The 22841-nt window shown below is 42.1% G+C and overlaps 1 protein-coding gene and 1 pseudogene across 2 annotated transcripts; both read right to left on the bottom strand.

Annotated features, from left to right (window-relative positions):
• Positions 1–899: 899 nt before the first annotated feature.
• LOC311521488 (swi5-dependent recombination DNA repair protein 1 homolog pseudogene) lies at positions 900–1579 on the bottom strand (annotated as a pseudogene). Its single transcript has 2 exons — positions 1468–1579; positions 900–1241 (listed from the first exon to the last, which is right to left on the bottom strand). The product of its transcript is annotated as a swi5-dependent recombination DNA repair protein 1 homolog pseudogene (transcript).
• A 10020-nt stretch (positions 1580–11599) lies between these two features.
• Positions 11600–22841, bottom strand: CALM1 (calmodulin 1). The gene is made up of 6 exons (XM_084631332.1): positions 22656–22841; positions 18792–18822; positions 17584–17727; positions 14394–14500; positions 12790–12925; positions 11600–12508 (listed from the first exon to the last, which is right to left on the bottom strand). The coding sequence occupies exons 1-6, from the start codon at positions 22656–22658 to the stop codon at positions 12480–12482; spliced, it is 450 nt and encodes a 149-aa protein (XP_084487458.1). The 5' UTR covers positions 22659–22841; the 3' UTR covers positions 11600–12479.

Here is a 22841-nt window from a genome sequence, read left to right as displayed (position 1 = left end):
AGTTTATAGGGAGGATGGAGACAAGTCAACAAGTAGTCTTAATGTTAGTCCCTAAAGTAGGAAATATATGGAATTAAAATAAAAATTTCTCCAATTATTACTTTGGGATAGCTTTGAAAATATATACAAAAACTAGAAGTTAATAGTGCGCAAATAGCAATTACCCTCCAAAAATGTTTTTCCTCTTTCCCACACACCCAAATGATCTCTTCCCATCCTCAATGTGTTATCTGTTTTAATTAGGTTAGATTCCACTTGGGTCAGGGACTTATTATGTCTGTAAACTGCCAACAGCACCTCTGTTACTATATAAATAGGTTCTATTCTAATAAAATCACAGGAAATAAAGCCATGTATAAGACCTCAATATTACTTTAGTAATTAAGAATGTGCAAATTGATTACACCACTACTTAATCCTTAGAATGCTGGCATCAGTTGACTGGCAGTTGGAAGAAACTTTGTGAAGATGGAGATTTTGTTCCCCACAAACAAAGGGCACAATTCTTCCACGTCTTAGTATAATTAGAAGCAGCACCTAACTTGAGTCCATTATTTCATAATGAGCAAGAGAATGTACTGTGTAAAACCCATCAACTGCCAGCTGATAAGTACATATTACTAGATTTTATTTTCATATTTCTTCATATTCACTAATGGCAATTTTCTCAGTAAGACTCAGCTTTTGCTACATCAGTCCACAAGAGTCAATCCTCTCCAGAAAATAACTGCCTCTTATACATGCTGCATCTAATACATGATTTTAAGAACAGTCTATTAGCACAATCCACTAGTCTGGCACAGAGTAGCATGATGATGTAATACTACTGATGGAATCAGAATTTATTCAACCTTTTCTGAAGACATTGTTTTTATAACTGTGAGTTTTCTAAGTGTAGACTATGTAACTGTAAAGTCTTCTTCTGTTCTTCTGTAATGAAGTAATTGTTCTTCTAATCCAAAATTGTCTATCAACATAGTGAATCTCGGTTTCTTTCCATCTGCAGACAAGGCTGATTGGAGCTCATAAAGAATCACTTTAGGTGTTGCTGCTCCATTTGGCTGTTAAAGGCTGCAACTCTGACAAATTATTATTGGATTTGTACACCTTGACCAGTTTGAACCTTTGAAGTAGCTCTCCTTTCTCTTGAGTCTGCTTCGCCAGTCTTATCTTCTCCTCCAGCAGATTTTGTTGAATAATGGGAACAGCATGGGAAGAATTCTGAATACACAGAGATGTGTCTCGTGTAAAAGACTTTTCAAATGTGTACTTTTAGCACAGTTTTTCTTCAGGCTTTCACAGCCATCTTGTAATCTGGGACAGAGTCTTTTTGTCAACAGAGACTCTTCTTTAAGAATAGTGTAATCCTTTTCTTCAGCATCTCTTCCAAGGCACTTTGCTACAGTGAAATGAATTCCACCACAGCAGAATTAGATGAGCATCTAGCTTTCCTTAATTGCTCCCTACATGTTGTGTTCATTGGCTGTTTCCTTGATCTAGTGCTCCAAAGAGCTGGTGTCCCACAGTCCTTTGGAGTCCTCTGCATTTATGTCAATTTGTCTAACAAGGGTGTTTCCATCTTGAGAATGAAAAGCTAATTTACTTGGAATCCTCAGGTGCAGGCTGGTCACTATATAAGTATTTATATGTATAAAAGTGTAGATTGCCAGGGTGATAGAATAAATGACCTGTTAGGTCCATTTCCAGTTTCTATGTTTCATAGAATCAGAGGTCTGTAAGGAACCTCGACAGGTCTTCTAGTCTAGTATCCTGCACTCATGGCAGGACTAAGTATTATCTAAACCATCCCTGACAGGTGTTTGTTTAACCTGCTCTTAAAAATCTCCAGTGATGGAAATTCCACAGCCTGCCTAGGCAATTTATTCCAGTGCTTACGCACCCTGACAGGAAATTTTTCCTAATGTACAATCTAAACAGTCCTTGCTGCAATTTAAGCTCAATGCTTCTTGTTCTATCCTCAGATGTTAAAGAGAACAATTTTTCTCCATCCTCCTTGTAACAAGCTTTTATGTACTTGAAAACTGTTATCATTCCTCCCCTCAGTATTTTCTCTTCTCCAGACTGAACAAACCTAATTTTTTCAATCTTCCCTCATAGGTCATGTTTTCTAGACTTTTAATTATTTTTGTTGCTGTTCTCAGGACTTTCTCCAATTTGTCCACATCTTTCCTGAAATGTGGTGCACAGAACTGGACAAAACACTCCAGCTGAGGCATAATGAGCAGAAGAATTACTTCTTGTGTCTTGCTTACAACATTCCTGCTAATAAATCCCAAAATGATGTTTTCTTTTTTCTTTTTTGCAAGTGTTACACTGTTGACTGATATTTAGCTTGTGATCCACTGTAACACACAGAACTCTTTCCTTTATTTCCCATTTTGTATGTGTGCAACTGATTGTTCCTTCCTAGGTGGAGTACTTTGCATTTGTCCTTATTGAATTTCATTCTGTTTACTTCAGACCATTTATCCAGTTTGTCCAGATCATTTTAATCCTCCAAAGTGCTTGCAACCCCTCCCATCTTGGTATCATCCTCAAACTTTATACATGTACTCTCTATGCCATTATCTAAATTATTGATGAAGATATTGACCAGAACCAGAGCCAGAACTGATCCCAGTGGGACCCCACTTGATATACCCTTCCTGCTTAACTGTGAACCACTGATAACTACTCTATTTTATGAGATGGGGAAGATTTAATGGGTGGAAACGCAAGGGAATAAAGATTGAGCCAGAATTGAACCAGTCCCCAACACGGTATTATTGGACATGCTGCCTTTCAGCTGAGATGTAAAACTGACTTTCTGACCATTTATGGTCATTATAATTCAATGGCACTTTTTGCCAGAGTAGTGTTGTTAGCACTTGTGTCCTGACTAAAATCCACTTTAGGTAATGAACACTCTACCTACTTATATGTCTCTGCAGATTCAACTGGATACACTACACAGCTGCCCCCATCTTGTTCCAAACTGTTATGTAGCAATGATGTATGACATCAGGGCTCCAGGCTGCTACCCGAATTCATCTGTCTTCAGTGGGAACAACATGATGGCAAGAGTGGGCCCTTAAAAAGCTACCACATTCCAATCTTGAGGTGGTTGCATTTCAGTAGTTGGTGAAACGTCCATAATATGTGGGTATGCTCATATATAGAGAGAGACTGATCTGGCTCTTAAGAAATTTAATTGTAATACTCTTATTGACCTCAAGTGGAGCATGAATTTATCATGCAATTTCTATACTGACATAAATAGCAGCAAATATTGAGATAAAAGTACTATTTCAAATGTAGGAAGAGGCAGTCTTCACAAATGTAGATATGTTCTAATTATCACTAGACTGGTCAGTAACACTGGAAAATAAGTAACTATGACAAGAATAACATATTTTCAACATTCCTTAATCAACAAAAATGTTATCATTATTCTGAAATACAATATTGCTATTCCTCTTTCCTTTCAGGGAAATTGAAATTTTCATTTGTCTCTTCCATAGTACTTCAATATTATGGTGATGAGCATTGTAGTGATTATAGGAGGGGTGGGTATCACTGCCTATTTTTAAGGTTGCCCGACACTTCCCATTATAAGACCCTCTTTTCAGTTGCTTATAACTTTGCCAGGTATAATTGTTCGGGCTGAAATTTTCCTTGCTGGGGGTCTATCTCAGGCTTAAATATTTTGGAAAATTTCAGCCAAAACAGTTCAGCTCTTTCCGAGAATAAGGAAAAATAAATTGTGCTGCCCACATTAACAATTCTGGTGACCTTTTCTTTGAGAAGCTCTAGTGTCCCCATGCTTTGGAGCAGACACTTGAAATTTGGCAGAGAGAGGCCTTTGTTTCAGGGATGTGCCTTTTGCCTCCCCATGAAAAGGAGCCAAATATGACAAAATTATAAGCCTTTGGAAAATCACAGTTCACAGATGTTTAATAGAGAATTCTTAGATTTCTTAGTTAGATTAGCTACCTTCCCTGAAGAGTCCATCTGCCCTGGTCATGCTCCAGCCCTGAGATAAGCAGGACTTTCCCTGCAATTGAAGCTTGGGCTTCTGCAGGCTGATCCATGTCCAGGCACCGGCTGTGCGACCAGGGAGACTCTCTTGTGCTCTCAGTGACCCCCTGCTGGGCTCAGGCAACTGTAGGGAAGGAAGTTGCCTGATTTCAATGCAGAGGGGACAAAAGCCAGATATGTAGATAGAAGGATGGGAGCGGGGAATAGATTGGAACAAGGAGCCTGTGATGAAGCAGAAACTGGCTGGTCATGGAAACTAGAATTGGGGCTGGAAGCCAGAGGCAGAAGAAGGGAGTGGTGGGGTAAAGGGAGGGGAGAAGACTGTGATTTGCTGTGCAATGGACTGGGACTGGGAGCCAGGGATGGCCACAAGGCAGGAGGAAAAGAGAGCCAGTCGATGGCGAGGAAGACTGAGATCACATGAGAAGCCCAGGGGCTGGGAAAGGACAAAAGACTGAGACCTGTTGGGAAAGGAGACTGGGACTGAGAATACAGAAGACAGGGAGAAGGTGATGAGGGGGAAGAGGAGACAGATCTGACAAGGAGCCAGTGTCCAGGGGAAGAACCAGGACTGGTTAAGCAAAGAGACTGGGACAAGAAGCCAGGGAGCCGGGGACATTGTGTTTGGATGATGAGCATGTGTAAGTAGATTGGGACTGGGAGCCAGTGGGTATGGGTTATGTAGGGGGTGTGGAAACTGGAGGTCAGGGTCAGAGTGAGAGACAGATTGGATGAGGAGTTGTGGGGGGTGGGGAACTGGGAGGGCAATGAGACTGGGACTGGGATTGGGAAACCTGGGACTCTGATGTGGAGTCCAGAAGGGTAAGATTAGGACTTACTTGGCAATGAGACTGGAAGTGGGATGGGAAGCCTGAGGTATGGAGACTGGTGCTGGGATGAGGAGCCAGTGTGATGAAGAGACAGAACAAGGGCACATTGTAGGGGACAGAGTAGAAGAGAGTCACACTTTGGGGGAATGGTCAGAAGAGCTTCTGTCAGCTAGAGCACATTCACCTCCAGAGCCTGGAACGGAACTCCGGATTCCCGAGACTCAGCATTCTCTGCTGTCTGCAAATAACTATGAAACACACTGGCAAACTGTCCCATCTCCCCCAGTGGTGCTACTACTGTTGCTATCAGTTATGCCAGTGGCTCAAGTAGAAGAGGTCTACGTGCTGAACATAAAGGTTCCAACCTTGCTGATGCCCCATGTGGGTGTCATTATGATGCCAATTGAGGGAAAAATAGTATGTGATCATGTAATTAAAGAGCAACCTATATGCATGTCAGAATTGCTGGACAACCAGCTGAGACAGGAGCAGATGCAGGCTGGAACAGGTGTTGGCTAGCATGGAAACAGGCACAGGATTATGTTGGAATAGAAGCAGGGGCAAGGGTGGCTAGAGCTGGAGAAGAAGCAAGGGGCAGGGACTGGAGCAGGAGCATGATCACTCTGTTGAAACTACTAATAATGGGAGTACTCCCAGCCAGCTAGTGATATTGAGCAGACAAGAGAGTACTTCCCCTAGGAGCCTATATACCAGCCTTGGGATCACCTGGGTGGGTCCTTGTCTCTGGATTGGCTGAATCCTGGTTGAATGGCATGGGGCCTGTCAACAGACCTGCTGGTAATTGCTTCTGCTAACTCATCAGACTCTCTGACTCTGGGATGAATCATCAGGTTTAGGTAGGTTCAGGCTCACAGGTAACTCAGGCTTAGGCAGGCTCAGAGGTAACTCAGGGATGAGTCATCACAATGTCCAAGGGGGCCAAATTAAGGTTGTACAGGCAACCTTAACTCTGGCATTTCCTAACTTTTGAGAGCTTGACTTTTCAATCTTAATGATGTTCTTTTAATGTATGTTTTTTATATATGTATGTAGAGTAAATCAAAAGAATGACACCCTAAATTGGTGGTGAAATGGCAGGGTCTTTCACTAGAAACTCATTTGTTTGGAAAATATTATGCATAATAGCTTATTTTCACATGTTAACTATGCTTCTGTAAAACATCTTACCTGGCAATGGAAGAGATAAATTAACTCAGTCAGTAAATCAACAAAAGTTATTTTCTTTCAATACTATTCTTATGCTGCTGGATGGCTATCACCATGTGATTATGAGTTTAATTAATCATAAGGACACCTGGAGCTTGTGTGTGGGCATTTCTGATGTACTTACATCTATTAAACAAACATAGTTATTAAAAGAAACCCATCTAAGTTAAAGTCTGAATGCTTGGGGAGATTTATATTTTATTACACTCCACTGCATACACATACACACACAATATACCCAGCAACAACAAAACCTGGCAGTAGTTCAATCAAAACCCATCTAAAATCACTGTTGTGTTTTGCCATCTACCAGAAAGAAAAGCTCAGCATGGGGAGAGCACCTGTTTGACAAGTTTTAGCCTGCTGCAGGTTGACAGCTAAGAGAGTTTTCATAAATGTGTCTCTGTGCGTGTACATGTATATACGTACATAAAGCTGGATGGGAGAAGGGTATATTTTAATGAAAATGTGACACTGAATGACAGCACTGCTGCTAGAGAAAGTCACTCCCCAGCAAGCTTCCATTCAAAATCTGTAGCTTTGTTTACAACAAAATGCTTAAGAAATGAGACAGTATCATGCTCAAATCTCTCTCCTCCCTCCCCATAGGCATTCACTATACAAAGGTAACAATTCGTTAATGAGTTAGTATGTACTGCATAACTCTCTGTAAAACAGTTAAGTATGGAAGGATGGGGGATCAAAAGCAGGATTTTTATGGCTGGCTGAATTGATTTAATTTGTTCCCTTTTGAATGTTTGTTTTTTAAACGCTGCTGGGTGTATTTTTCTAATTAAGTGTTATGGCAACTACAAAACTTGTACAGGAAAGAGTTCTGTGGGGAAATGTTTTTTATTCATTTCAAAAGTGAAACCCCAAAACTCCTTGATATCCTGAACCAAGGATTTTTGGAATATCTACCTTATTGCCTGGAAAAGTTGTGTAGTTAATAACTCCTTTAGTAGCTCAGCAAATGCTGACTTATGAGGCAATTCAAATTAAAGTGGGTTGAAGTGACTTTCTAGAGAGATGTATAAAAGATTTCCCAGCTACATTGCTGAACTGTTTATATGAAAAAGCATAACAGAATAGCAAGACCAAGGCAGCATCAGGAAACTACACCTACCCCCACAGGATGCTAGGAGAAAGGGACTAAAACTTCTCTGCTGTCACTGTCTCCATTGTGTGTTGTCTGGCACTGTCTACACCAGGAGATGCTGGGTGAGATGTTTTAAAACCCTTTTCTGCCATTATGATGCAGTGCCATCCATCTTCACCCACTCCAAAGGATCCTGGGAGAGGTTTAGAAGCTGTTTGTGGCTGTATTCTTCACCCCTTTAAGCAAGAGTTTTTGCTCTTCCTGAATATTTTGTCTTTATTACTTGTTACCATTAATTGACTCTTTTCCCCCTTTGAACTTTATAATGTTGAAGCTAAAAATTTTAGAAGTGTACCTCTACTCTGAAAAGTAAAAATCTAGAAGTGTTTTAAAAGGTTCCCCTTTATTATCTCCCAAGGACTTCTGGGTCAAATCTGCTCAATTTACAAAAACAACAGTGGTTTTCCTAACTGTCTGCCCTGCAAGCTCCACCTGGATTCTGAAAATCACCTGTGTTCATTTTCTTGATCTCTACACATGTCCAGCAATACATATTCCACAAACAGAACTTGTTCCCTGAACCTGTAAGAATTATTGTGTGGACTGATCCTTGTGGCTACACATAGATAGGTGCTGGAACAATGTTTATAGTGGGGGTGCTGAAAGCCATTAAACAAAACTGCAAACTCTGTAAATGATAGAAACTACTTCAAACCAGGGGATGCTGCTGCACCCCCAGCACTCCTACTTCCAGCACATATGTATAGATCCAATGAGTTCACTGGGAGAAAACTTATGCAGTTCTCCTTGAAGAATCAGTCCCCAAGGGGCTTGGATATTTGAAAATCCCTGGAATAACATTTTGCTCAACGAAGCCTGAGTTAAGTGCCTAGTCTCCCTGTACAATGCGTAAGATGAGATAGGTGCCTAAGAAAGCAATTCACAAAAGCCAGTATGCTAGGCAGGGAACTGCCTAAACTAGCCAATGGGAGATATTGATGAGAGTGGTGGGTCCCATGCACCTCTTAGGAAGTATGGTATCTTAAGTCCAGACTGCAGGGAGATGTCTTTCTCTATTTTTGTTCCACACCCAGGAACACCTGTCTTGGTGTCAGGTGGCTTAGGCACCCAAGATATTTATTGTGGGAAATGCCTCACTCCACACATGGCAGTGGTGCCCACCTTTTTTTTGCCCAGTGGTTACAGTGCTAGTCTGGGATGTGGGAGAAGCAGGTTCAATTCCTACCTCAGCCTGAGGGTGAGAAAAGATTTGAAGAGGGATCTCCCATCCCTTTCAAGAGGGCACTCTAACCACTGAGCTATGGGCTAATCTAACAGGGGACCTACCTCAGTGTCTCCAGTTGAAGCTATTCAAATGTTAATAAACACTTGTCATTAGGCCAGTAAAAGAGTGAGTGACTGTACAGCCTGGTTAGGGCACCTGCCTAGAAAATGAAAGTCCCAAGGTCCATACCCTGCTCCAATGACTCTTTACTTATGCAACGTGGAACAGCTTTAACAGGAGACACTGAGGCAATCCCACATCAGACTATCCAATAGTTCAGAATTATAGCACTCTCCTGAGAGGTAGGAGACACCTGTTCAAATCCTTTCTGCCCCCTGGAGTGGGGGGTAATTGAACCCAGGTTCTCCCACATCCAGGCAAGTGTTCTAACCACTGGGCTAAAAGTTATATGGGGTCCATTCACTGCTGAGGCACCTCCTTCTGTCTGTTCTAGGGATTAGCTCATTCCAGGTCTAACACCTCCTTCTGCTTCTTGCTTAATCTTAAATACAAATTTTCCTGTATTTATCTTAAACCACTCAGATTTGCAGGGGGAAAAAGTGGCTTTATGTTGTGAGAAGAATTTTCTTTTGCAGGCCTGGTCTACACTAGAAAATTAGGTCAGTTTAGCTCCATTCCTCAGGGGTGTGAAAAATCCAGGTGGTGTTAAGCCACCCCTGTGTAGATAGTGCTTGGTCAATGGAAGAATTCTTCTGTTGATATAGTGACTGCCTCTCAGGGAGCTAGATTATCTATGCCAATGGGAGAAACCTCCCCTCAGCGTAAGTAGTGTCTACACTGAAGCACAACAGTTGCACCTCCAGCATTTTATGTGTAGACAAGCCCTTAGAAGTTAGATAGTTCATTATTAACTATTCAAGTCTCTCCACTATCACAACTTCAGAGGGAAGAAGTTTGATCAAAATTTTTATAATTCCATTATTTGATTGGTTATATTAGCCCTGTATTTGAATGAAATAGTTGAGGGTTTGGGGTTGGTGTTTTGTTGTTTGTAATTGTGTGATCCAGAAAATAGCATTTGTATATATAAATAGGGTTGTAGTAGTCAAAGCTCTCAAAAGATTGAATTACTAACAGAATATTTTGAGGAAATCTTTCATTTATGGTCCAGAAACATTGGATATTTGAGTAATCTTGTCTAATTTTACTAGAATTCAATTAATATAAAAAGCAAATGTGACTGCTTGCTACAGATGCCTTCTATAAAAGTTTTGTTACCTAGACAACAATTTTGTTTTCATATTGCCAGAGGCCTAATTTGTGGCCTATTACATTGTCTGACTCTAAATAGCAGTTTGGACTTTGCTCACTATTTTTAAAACTATGAGAAGAGCAGTGACAATCACTTGAGGGGACTGTTTTGATTTTGTAGATTTTAATGGCATAGCAAAATCTAATTTTACAGGATTTTTTTAAAAAGCAGGTTTGGCTCAATTGTAGCATTAAAGTTTATTTTGGCTCATAAAAGTTAAATATTAGGCTCAGCATCTTGTACATTTTGACTTATGCTTAAAACTATTTTAGAAGTAAATATTTGGAATTAAGTGTCCAACTTCCCAATTTTAAAAAGATTAAGTACACACAGCCTTAACACATAGCTAACGGAGTGTTGGGAAATCATTAGAAAAAGGGATAGATAAGACAGAAAATATATTGCCTCTATATGAATTCAAGGTATGCCCAAATCTTGAATACTTTGCCTAAGCCTCAGCATGCACACTTCTATTTTTAGTGCACTAGCTGGAGCCCTGCTAGCACAAACCTGTCTACCTGTGGTTGGAGGCTTAAGCCCAGCTACAGTGTAGACATGCTGCTGCCCTCAAAGAAGATACAGGGCACGTCAGCATTGCCACACTCATTTCTAATCAAGTTAGATACTACTCAGAGCAGAACTCTCTTTACTAGCAAGCATTTAAGTTAACTCACCTAATGTGTTTAAGAATACAGCAGAAGAGATGCAGTCTTTCATAAAGTACCCCACCCACTTCAAGTTAGTGGTTAGGAGATACTACACAATTGCTCAGCCCACAGGGGCTTTACATGTTATAAGTGATTGGTACTCTGAAACAGCCACCTGGTTCTACATTTTTGGAAAGGCTGTATTAGTTCAATGTAGGGGAAAACTAAAGCTATCCTGACATACTAACCCACGTCTCTCCCAAGAATGGAACTGCCACCCTATTATGCCTTGAATTTGTAGTTAACATTTACAAGTCCAGCTATGTATGTGAAGAAACATTAAGTTACAATTAAGGATCCAAGGACTACATATCCCCCCTGAACACAAAAGCCATCCAAAGTGGATATAGTCAGATTAAAAGCATTCTTCAAGCTCAGACAGAAAGCTCGGTACACTGCAGATATGGCTGCTGTGCAGTTGTTCACAACAGAGTTGAGGAATAGAGAATGTCACTTGGCAGAACTGAAATGATTAAGAATGTTGCTACATGCAGAGGAGTAGTGCCAACTTGTTTTTGACATGGGAAACTGATGTGGCAATATCTGAGAAGTCAGCCGAGACAGCAGTTCTAGCTTCCAAAAAAAGCTTGTGCTAGTTCCTTTGGCCCCACTTTGCTTACTGGAGTGCATCCAAGTGCTCTTTTGCCCTTTCCCCTTGGTGGAACTTAGGTCTTGAATTCCTCCCTGTCCACCCAGTTTTGCTTTGGCACAGAGTGTCAGACAGCCTAGACTCCATGGAGCTGTCCAAGCTTTCAAATAGATTTAAATAATGTGTATAAGAAGACACCTGCATGTAGTTCCTATTGTTAGCACTTAGGCTGACAGCACTCCATTTTAGTGAAATGAAGTGTTGTGTCTACACTGATAGTTGTAGAGTCAGCATTACACTAGTTTGACACCAACTAAATTAACATTGTCATGATATGAAAGGCAAGCACAAGTTCATTTATTTATAGCAAAGGTCTTGGTTACAAGAGGTCAGTCCTTGCCATCTTTAAGAGATATGGGATAAGTTATTGCATACATGTGCATTATAATTTAGCAGCAAGTCATTCATAAAAACATTTCCTTCCTACTGCTTTTTTGGTTTAGTGTCTAAATTTATATACAAGTCAGCTTTACAAAGCATTTACCACCACCTTTAAGTTAATGGTCTTTTATTGGAAAAAAAGACTAGCATTTACAACTTGGAATGGACAAACTGTAATAGCTTGAACAGCGATGTTGATAGTTGTGCTGAAGTCCACAGGCTACTCTGCCAGCTCCAAGTCATGGTACAGAAGGTTTTAAAAATAGGAGAGAGTCCAAAGATGCTCCCTTGGTGAAGGTTTCTTTTAAAAATTTTGTGAACGGTAACAGCCTGACACCCGTTTCACTATAGTGCAATGCAGACAATGTTAAACCAATATTATAACAGACATGCCACCCATAGTTAAGATCATCTTTTTTTGGAGCACAATGCTACATACAGGAGAACCATTCAACATTTAGGGCACTTTCCTCTAAATTTTGCATCCTTTGACCATTTTTGCTGCATACCATCCTGAGGTATAAACCAATTTTAAAGTAAACCAGCTATGACAATTTACACTACAAATTGAATTAGAATCCACTGTTGGACAAAATAGTCTTTTTTTGGGTTTGTTTTTTTTAAATTAACTAAAAATGTCTGACTGTGCTCAATTGTCAAGCTGCATGCATGAAAAATTGGCCAGCCCAAACAGTGTAATAGTCATTAGCAAATGGAACTTGATGAGTTCACCAAGTGCTTCCTTTTTTTAATTTTTTTTTTTTTTTTTTTTTAAAGGTAGTACAGTTACTTGGATTGTAAAACTGATGTTTAACTTGATCTTTTGGGGACAGGACCACCAACCATTACATGCAGTTTGTGGACAGAAGGTATTTTGACATTCAGTTTTGCTATACAGAAACAGAATGAATAAATGAACATTTTTTTGCAAGAGGTAAGTAAAAGATTCAATTTGATTCTTCTAGAGGGGAAAAAGGTGAAAGGAGGTCTTCATTTTGCGGTCATCATCTGTACGAATTCTGAAAAGACAAAAACCACCATGACTTTCTGTATCTTCAAAGTAATTTTAACTTCACAAGGAAATCTCTTAACTGCCCTTGGCATAAACTTTCCATGCATCTAAAATCTAGACAGAAAGCTCTGATCAAGTCTTTTCACTCAATAATGTAGATAGTTTAGTGAATTGTTAGAGTAATTCAAACTCCAAAATTATCAAGTTTTTTTTTTTTTTTTAACATCCAGCAAGCTTTACTTAAGAGTTTGTAAGTGATTGCACAAACAGAAGAGCATCTTTTTCTACCTTCATAGTTCACTTGTCCATCTCCATCGATATCTGCTTCTCTGATCATTTCATCTACTTCTTCATCTGTTAGCTTTTCTCCTAAGTTTGTCATAACATGACGTAGTTCTGCTGCACTGATATAACCATTGCCATCCTGTAAGGAAGATAGTTGCATAGGTTTGAAAATGACAATTCAGAAGATGAACATAAAGCCTAGCTGAGATGGTTCTACATTAAACTTATTCTCCCAGATGCCCTGAGGCATCAGTAACCTAGTACCCAGCCTGGAGGCCTGGTGCACTGTTCATTTTATCCAACCACAGAAAATGCTATAGTCATGCCTTCTAAAGCATAGAGGATGGAGCCATTACACAAGGAGGACTGTGTGTTCCAGAACAAAAGTGAAGTCTGCTATACTTATTTGGACCAGGTAAGTAGCCTTACCTGATTTGGTCTTTGTATGCCTCATACACATCTTTGACTCTTTCACCCAGGTAAGCACACACATCTACATTTGTATCATATTTATTAGTTTGGAGGTGTGATTCTTAGAAGTTCTGAATGCTTCCAGACACTTTCTGAAAGTCTCCAGTACCCTGGAGAACAGAATGGTAATTTATCTTTTAATTTGGGTTTCTTTAATTTCAGTATGTCAGCCCAGTGTTTTCAATAACTTAATTCCTCCTGCCAACAGAATGCAAGAGCAGCAAGTTGACCTTTTGTAGCATCACATCCTCAACCAACTGCTGGTTTCCCTAGAGTGTCTTCCTGGGCAATAAGATCTAGAGTACAAAAAGCACATTGAGAAATGATCCAAAACTCCACCTACTAGCTGCAGTACAGAACCTAGAATGGCAGAGGAGGACTTGAAGCTGGTGTTCTCCAGTGTCCCCAATACTTGAGCTAGTGGAGAGAAACTGTTCTAGTAATGCTCTAGATCTATTCTGGATTTGGGTAATTATTTCTTTTACTAGCTATGGCTATTAAGGCTGTCCTGTTAAGTCTAGTGATGTGAAGATAGTTATCTTACACAATCAAAGGGGGGGAAACCATGCCCTCTGTCAAGTAGAGGGAAGAGGATGTTCTTGTGCTTATGTCTGTCTTTTGAGAAAAAATGGAGAGCCTCTGCTTCTGGTAACAAGCTTTCCATAAGCAGAACAGAGAGACTACTAAGCTTCACCTCCTCATGCATATTAGAAGTTGAACAGGGGATCTCAACTTTATGAAAGGTCTACATACAGGTGAGCAAAGCCCTCTGCACCTGTTTTCAGGTACTTTAGGTCATGAGACTGGGGGGGGGGGGGGGGGGGAGAAAGAGTGGAGACACCTTTCATACCGAAATAGGTAACAAGTCTAATCATCCCAGTTTCTTGAGAGAATGGCTACCAGGGATTCCAGCATGAAAGAGCCTCAGCTGCCACCGTGCCTCCCCCCCCGGCCAATTCTCCTGGCGGAGCAGTTTCAGCAAGCCTACTCTATAATATCCAAAATAAGTTTTCCTCCTGCTGCTGGTAGAAGGGCTTATACCCACCTTCCAGACAAGCACAGGGCAATGCTAGGAGTAAGAGGCTCATCATTAAAAATTGTTCAAAAAAGTCTGAAGCTTTGGATTCTAGCAGTACCTTGTCAAAGACTCTGAATGCCTCACGGATTTCTTCCTCGCTGTCAGTGTCCTTCATTTTTCTGGCCATCATGGTTAAGAACTCAGGGAAATCAATAGTGCCATTGCCTTAAACACAGAAATGAATCTGTACTTTAGAGTCCCATCATTTCCCTGATACCAAAGCTAGCTTTAGAGTTAGGAAGGGACAAGTCTCATTACTGATCAAGTATTTAAGAGCTACCTTCCATTTTTACACTAAAACCAGAGAAGCTTCCAAGAACTTTGTAAGTGGTCACGCTTAGGTCACTCCTCTTCCCCTAAAATGCTAATATAGCATTTTTAGCTCTAGTATGCTCAAGCAACCACTGAAAACATGGAAGTAATGAGGACTATTGTATGGACTGCTACTTTCCCTCCAGACCCACACCCCAGAATTCATCAATTCATCATCCTAGGGGCTATATTTTTGACCATGTCCATTTACTGTTAAAAGTGTTTTAATGTGACCAGAGACATGCCTTGTAATGCTGGCAAAACAAGGCGTCAGCTCCTGCTAAGGTCCCCTTGCCTCACTGGACTATTGACAGATGGCTAACTGGGATCAGTCTGGTTCATGTGTGTCAGTATTGTTAAAATATGTATTAGAGTTAGAAAAATTTGCTTATTGTTTAATGCATGCAGCAACTTAAAAGCATTCAATAAAGTCTAATCTCACCTATAACATCTGTATCCCATATTATAAGGCAATGCTTGAGCACTTGCACTGTGAGCGCCTAACTGCACAAGTCACCAGACAGGAGAGAAACATTAACTACGACAGGTTTCAGAGTAGCAGCCATGTTAGTCTGTATTCGCAAAAAAAAAAAAAAAAAAAAAAAAAGGAGTACTAGTGGCACCTTAGAGACTAACAAATTTATCTGAGCATAAGCTTTCATGAGCTACAGCTCACTTCATCAACTTCATCCGATGAAGTGAACTGTAGCTCATGAAAGCTTATGCTCAGATAAATTTGTTAGTGGCACCTTAGAGACTAGTACTCCTTTTCTATTAACTACTATGAAATGCGAAGGTGTTTATCATGCCCAACAAAGAAGGCCCATTGATATATTCTACAATAGTTCATCCAGTGTCAAAGAGGACAAGAGACTGTCGATTGCTCACTTTCACAACTTTTGTTGATCATGAGGAGCTGAAGGGAGAAATTCTTTCATCAGATAAATTTGCAGCTCAAAGCACAAGAGAAAAGGGAATAAAAATCCCTAACAAGGAGGAACTGTATCTCTATGCTGTTGGGGCTCTGAGGGGCAAGGATTACTAAGCATAAGCAAAAGATCCCCAGCGTTTAACCTGGATTAGTTCTTAAGGACATACAGAAGTTGTTCATTACAGCTTATTTTTTTAAACAATTGAACTCATTTATATGTGTATGTGCACCTTAACCTTGTAAATAACTCTTATTAATAAGTCTTTAATTTATTATAGGATTGGCTACAAGCATGGTCTTTGGTGAGAGATCTAAGGTACAACTGACCTGAGATAAATGGACTGGGAGTAACTTGAATATTGCTGTGATCTTTGGTGTAAAGAACCATCTATCACAAAGGTAAGCTTACCTGGGTGGCCAGACAGATTGAAGTACCCAAGGCAACTATCTGTGACTACATGTTAAGGCTGTTCTACTGCCTGAGAAGTTTACACTTGGTAACTGGTTGGCGAAATCTACATATAGAACTCACAACCAATTTGGGGTTTGTGCCTCATTTCCTCACAGTCTGCCCCAATGCTGGTACCCAAAGTCTTGTGTCAAGCCATCCTGCTGTGGCACATCTATTACATCAAGGTTTGCACTCATGTTTTATTAGCCTTGTTGCTGTTCTAACAGTTTCCAATCTTGGTTTTTTAGTGTTTAAGAATTCCTTTAGAGGGCCAACAGTGTTTAGACAGCTATATTGATTTTGAAGCTTACTTTTACATCACATAACAAAAAAAGTTACCCATTTTCAATTCTTGGAAGATTCTTAATGGTTGGCACAATCTGTCAATTAAGTTGATTGCCACCCCAAAAAAAGATTAAAGTAGATTGCAAGCTTTTAAGAAGCGACCATTGCAGGGGGTTATGGCACATCATCCTAGTACAAAAAGTAGCACAAGTTAAATTTAATTAAAGGGATAGAATATGCTCACTATATTGGAGCCCTGAGATTCAGACTCATTTAATTTTCAGGCTAGATTTCATGACACTGATTAGTGACTTGTCTAATTCTTCTATTACACTTGCCTCAGCAACCAAAAGTGGAAGGTGATTCTTTGACACTTGTGCCTTAAGCAATTTGCAAGTAATTTTATCCTGCACTTCACAAGTAGTTTTGGTTTTGATTTTGAGTCTCTTCACAAAGGTCAAATAATCACTTCGCCTTTCAACACACTTTATACCCTTGTCAGAGACACTAAAGAATTTGCTATTATATTGGTAATACCATAGTAGTTAAAATTTTCCTCTCATGACAGAGCCAGTATGAAGCACCTTCCCTTTGCACATCCATGAATCTGAAGCAAGTTTTGAACACAGTTCTTGTGTTACCCTTTCTGGCATCCATTTACCCAAGTCAATCTCCCTATCAGTCTACTAAATAAAGCCTAACTCCTAACCCAGTTTAAGAGAAGAGGAAAAAGTCAGTTTTTACTACATGGCCAATACAATGGATTAAAATATATAAATTAAAGATTATGTTGCCACTGAGACCAATATGGGATGGGTAACTGAATAGATATGGGAAAGCTACTTGGTACTCCAGAGAACTATAGGTTGCAGTAATTCAAGAGGTGAAAAAAAAAAACCCCAAGTTTTTGATGCGGAAGGAAACTGAACCCTGGATAGAAGCAGCGAGCAGGACACAGATGCAGAAGCCCTGATCAGTATTATATTTTGACTCTGACTATCCCATATTCACATGCCTACTGGTATAGTTAATGACAACAACTATGTTCATATTAAACTTAATGTGAAATCAAGTGGTTGTTTTATGTTGATAGGTAAAAAAACAACCCCCCCCACCCCTACACTGTTTTTGGACCAGATTTTAATGGAATACTGTCAAAGGAAAGAGGGGGACTTTAGAGGCTGCATTACCCAGCTCAAACCCAAGCTTGTAGGGTGTGCACACTCACCATGAGTAAAACACTGCCAACTGCATCTTCCCCACACTTACCATCAGCATCTACCTCGTTGATCATATCCTGTAATTCGGCTTCTGTTGGGTTTTGACCCAATGACCTCATGACAGTCCCAAGCTCTTTTGTTGTGATGGTGCCATCTCCATCTTTGTCAAATAGGGAGAAAGCTTCCTTGAACTCTGAAGACAGAAACAGCCCAATCATTAAGTACTATGAACACCATCAAAACAGTACCAAAATAATACTTTGTGACAAGACGGACCCCAATGTCCATGCTGTAGGATTTTAAAATGCACTTTGTCTGCAGTCTGTACCAGAAGACTAGTGTTTTTAGACTTGTATTTTCTGACAAATGTCTCACAAGTCCAAGCCACTGCCCTCTAACCACACTCCCTAGCCTGTACATTACATCAGGCTGTGCAAGTTTTGGATAAGCACATGCTACCCTGTTTATGAGCAACCCAGTTGGGTCAAGTTCATTTCTCATCAATAGCAGTTATTTGTGGGGGAGTGAGTAATGAATAACACAATATTTCAAATAGTTTGTGCACAATACTCTGAGCAAAGATTAGAGAAACAAGGGAGTTAGCCAGACATGCCTGACAGAGATGCCTTTGTCATTTATCAGTTATTTTTGAATTACTAAAATGATAATAGGCTCCCAAAAGTTTAGACCCCATGCTTTACCCTCTTAACCATTTCCTCTAATTTAGAAAGGCAGTGTTAGATTAGAGATGATTTAAGAGAAAAAAGTTTCCTTACATATGTTGCCAACACAAGAGAACTCAAAAGTTTTAAAGATTCTGTTGATTTGGCTTGTGAAAGCAAATGGTAGCAAGTGAAGTTGAGTGCACACGTGTCAGTTCCACTTTCAATCTCAGGAAAGATTGAACTTTTGGAACGTTGCAATATTTGGATTCCAAACTTTGGAAGGGATTATTTAGCTTCGTTTTGAATTAAGATTTGTTTTTAAAAGTCACACCAGACCTAGGTGCTGGGCCTCAATTATCCAAAGAAGTGTTCCTTCAGCTTCTTTAAACACAATTTCTCAAGTGAAATAAGAGGGAAGAGCAATTATGTGCCAAAACTTTTAAAGACTTAATGCAGATTGCCTGTATTGCTTGTTGACTGATATTCAAACTCAGGAGAGAACATGCAGCAGTGTTTTAGAAATATTTTCCAACATTCAAAGGAGATGTTGGCTCTCTTTTGGCTCACCAATTTTCTTAATTGGGATACTTACCAGCAATTTGTTCTTCAGTCAGCTGATCAGCCTACATGAAGAGTAGAAAAGTTATTTTAGAAAATGGTTTTCCTATAGCTCTGTCAAGCAATGGAGATGCAATACAGACTTTGTAAGGAAGTTTAATGTATTACCTTTATACTGCACCTTTCAGTCCCAGAAATCCAGGAGTACTCAATACACAGAAGAATGATTTCACCCACCAATGGCATGCAGCAACATCTAAGACTCAGTGTAATAGCTAATGCTACAAAGAGACTACACATTTTAGGACTAGTTAAGAATGCCATAGCCAGATCAAGTTTATGGAGAAATCCAATATGGCCAAGTTTAAGGCACAAAGCAGAAATCCCCTAGTGATTCAACATAACCCAAGTGTTTCCTGGAGATATTCCATCACAATATTGACCTAGCAGTTTTTTAGCTTGCGATAGGATAATACCATGATTGCAAGATCTGGATTTATGCCATGTTCTTAGAATTACATGCTTTTCTGTCAACATCTCATTTGTTATGCCTTTTAACTAAAGTAACAGTTCCATTAGGTAGGAATGTTACCATGCAATGAAAGGTCTCTAAGCTATAATTTCTTAGGTTTATGCCATTTACAATATGTAAATACTGTGTCTTGAGACCACCAATACATCTGAAATCAGCAGATAACTGCATGTGTGTTTTGTTGGGCCCATAATGGAACCAAACATGTTCCTTTAACACAAGACATTTCATCCTTAGCTTCAAAAAGGGTTTTATTTTTAACCACCCCCAAAAAAGCTCTCCATCCCACAGGTTCAGAGAACAATATATAACAGAGTTCAAAACGGAACTAGGCAAGTTCATGGAGGATAGGCCCATCAGTGGCTATTAGCCAGGATGGACAGCGATGGTGTCCCTAGCCTCTGTTTGGCGGAAGCTGGGAATGGGTGACTAGGGATGGATCACATGGTGATTACCTGTTCTGTTCATTCCCTCTGGGGCACCTGGCATTGGCCACTTTCTGAAGACAGGATACTGGGCTAGATGGATCTTTGGTCTGACCCAGTATGGCCATTTTCTTATGTTCTAAGAACTGTGTAGACCCTTTATCTTCCTTTAGAGACAGGAAAAACCCACTTAATTGGTTTCAGTATTTTTAGAGGATTGCATGGTATCAGGTTAATCATATTTGTTTCCTAGCACCCTGTGCTTTTAACTCTATTGTTTTAATAAAAATAAATTTTTACACCAAATTGAGAAACAAAAACATAACAAAAAGTTTAACTGATCAGTTAGGAAGGATACCAAGATGCTTATAATTTCTCCTGTGAAACAGCAATAATTTTAAGTCTGGTGCAGTTAGCTACACTAACGTAGCTCTTTTTATGAGGAAATTGTGTCAAATGCTAGTGTGAAATAAGCTGTATATGTGTTACACTCTGTGTTGGTCTCTGGACAATGGGGTTGAAAGGTTGTGTACATTATATATACACACACATACACCCCCAAAAGCACTTCCATCTGTAGTTAGACTACTTTTATGGATAATATTACAAAAGGATAGTGATTGAAAGAAATTATTTCTACTAATTATTTAATTGGAGCCTCATATGGACAAAGCTTTTGTGTGTGTGTGTTTAAGAATATTAAAACATAACTGAGGGTATGTGGGCCAGGGCTCACTTTGTATTAACCCCACCCTCCTCACTACAGTCCCAGTAAAGAGATTCTCTTTTAGTAAGTGAAACTGAAAAGGTCATTTACATAGCATGACATATCAGAGCAATGCTCTGCAGAACAGGAAATAGAGCCACACCTCAATAGAGAGGAACTCAGATCCCCAGCACCAGTTTGAAGCCCCCCCCCCCAATTTGAAACTTACAATATTCTGGTCTTCAAGCAGCATTTATGTCTATTTTTAAAAAGCTGACCTTGCAGGTGATCCAGTTCACCCTCCTAAGCAACAGGCACAAACACTGTCTGATCACCCCAGCTACCAGGGCAAAGGTACCTACACCAGAGAAATCACCCCACCCAGCCAAGTCATAAAATCCTGTCCCAGTGATCTCAGCCTTCACCCAACAGGAAGGGGGAAGTGGAGGGGGTAGGGTGGGGAACACCCAGCATGACCCACAATCATATTTGGTAATCTGCACCCCAGCTGTCACGGCTCCTATGGGAAGCAAAAACTGCAGGGAGGGGAGACTCTCTCAACCCAGTGTCATTAAGAGTCCAGGGTTGCAGTCCAGCAACCCGATGTTCAGAGCAGACCGAACACAGCCTAGTCTATGCACAAGTGATGCACTTTTAAAGTAAACATGGATAGCACGGATGTTAAAAATCCAGGTCAGTGTGAAAGAAAACCCAAGGAAGGCGAGCCCCTCTTCTCCTAGAGCGCCACAGGCACCCCTCCCCACCAAACCACGGGATCAGCAGCCATGTACTGCAGCAGCACCGCCCGCCCCCAAACAGAAGCAGCTACTCTCGCTATTGTCCAATATCCCGTCTTCGTCCTTCGGTGAGGAGCGTGATTCAAGTGTGGAATCTCTCTGCCATCCCCAGACGCCTGCCCATCCCCTTCAGCTCCCAGGTCCCCCTGAAACCCCTCATTCAGGGAGCCAAGCAGCTACTCCTCAGGAGCCACCCGTTCCCATGCGCACCCAGAGTCCTGTCTCCAATGAGGAAGCCAGGCCCCTTCCGGAAAGATAAAGGCTCCAGAATTGTAGCAGCTGCTCTCCTCCCACTAACCCCGAGCAGAAACGGGGAAGTTTCTAATGGAAACGACGCACACTGCGGCCCTGTCTCACCCTCCTGGGGCTGGCGAGGAAGAGGAGGAGACATGATGTAATGCAGCCTGCGAAGGATTTTGGCGTTCCTGCGTTTAAGGATTGGGGGGGTAAAAGCGCAGCAGCCGCAGAGCCCTCGCCTCCCCCACCCCAGCCACCCTGCGCAGTGCAGCTGGTGCTGAAATTGGGATTGGTACCTTCATCCCTAGTGCCCCCCTCGGGAGCCCTAGTCCCAGCCCGAGCGGGGAGGGGAGCAGGGAGCCTGGGGGTGCCCTCGCCCACCCCAGCAATGGAGGGAGGGGCTCTGCTGTCCCCCGCCCCGCTAAGGAGAAGGCCACCCACGTCCGGCATCCGCCCCTTCCCACCCAGGGGCGCTGGGCAGAGCCCCGGAGCAGCCGCTGCAGCCGGCGGCACAGGGCGCCCCGCACCTCCTGCCCCAGCGGCGGCTCAGCCACTCCTCTCCCCCGGCGCTGCAGCGCAGACTGCCCGCTCCGGGGCGGCATCCCAGCCAGCCGCCCCAGGCACCCTGCTGGCACCGCCAGCTGCCCAGCGGGACCGGCCCCAGCACTCGGTAAGGGGAGGGAAGCGGGCACTGCCAGCAGCCGCGGGAGTGACAGCTTCCTAGCCACCGCGTCCCGCAGCTCCCAGCCCTCGCGGAGAGCGAGCGGCAGCGGGTCCCATCGCTGCGCGATGCAAGGAACCGCGGCCACGCGGCGCAGGGAAACAGCCTGGGGGAGGGGGGGGTCTGCAGGCTTCAGCCCGGCTGCCCAGTCTCGCCTCACACTGGGGGGGGGGGCGATCAGCCGCCCCCCTAAACCCCCGCCGCTCACCCACCCCGCTGCTGGGTCCCCTGCAGCCCCTAAGCCAGCCTCGCTCCCACCCAATTCCCCACTGCGGGTGGGCAAGCAGAGGAAGCCGGGCTCCAAGCCCAACGCCACGCGGCTGCCCCAGCCCCTCGCAGCGGCAAGGAAGCTCAGCAGCAGCTCGTCACAAGCCAGCCATCTCCACTGCGATGGCAAATCCAGATGTGTCCAGCCCCCCTCCCCCCGTCCAGGCCAGCTCCAAAGTCTGCCCTACCGGCCGCTGCACGCCAGCTACCTACCATTGCGCGGGGTGGCTGGGCTGGGGCTGCTACACTGGCTGCTCGAGCAAAGGAGCAGGAGCTGCTGCGGCTGCTACCTCCTCCGAGCGGCTCCCCCCTGACAAATGCTGTAGGTGTGAGCCTGCACCTCCCTGCTATATATGTAGGGCTGTATCCCTCCGCCGGAGCAGCGCCTCTCTCTCTTTC

This window comes from Lepidochelys olivacea (assembly GCF_965140295.1).
Source record: "Lepidochelys olivacea isolate rLepOli2 genome assembly, chromosome: 6".
NCBI classification, from domain to species: Eukaryota; Metazoa; Chordata; order Testudines; family Cheloniidae; genus Lepidochelys; species Lepidochelys olivacea.
This window is presented reverse-complemented; position numbering and strand designations above follow the sequence as displayed.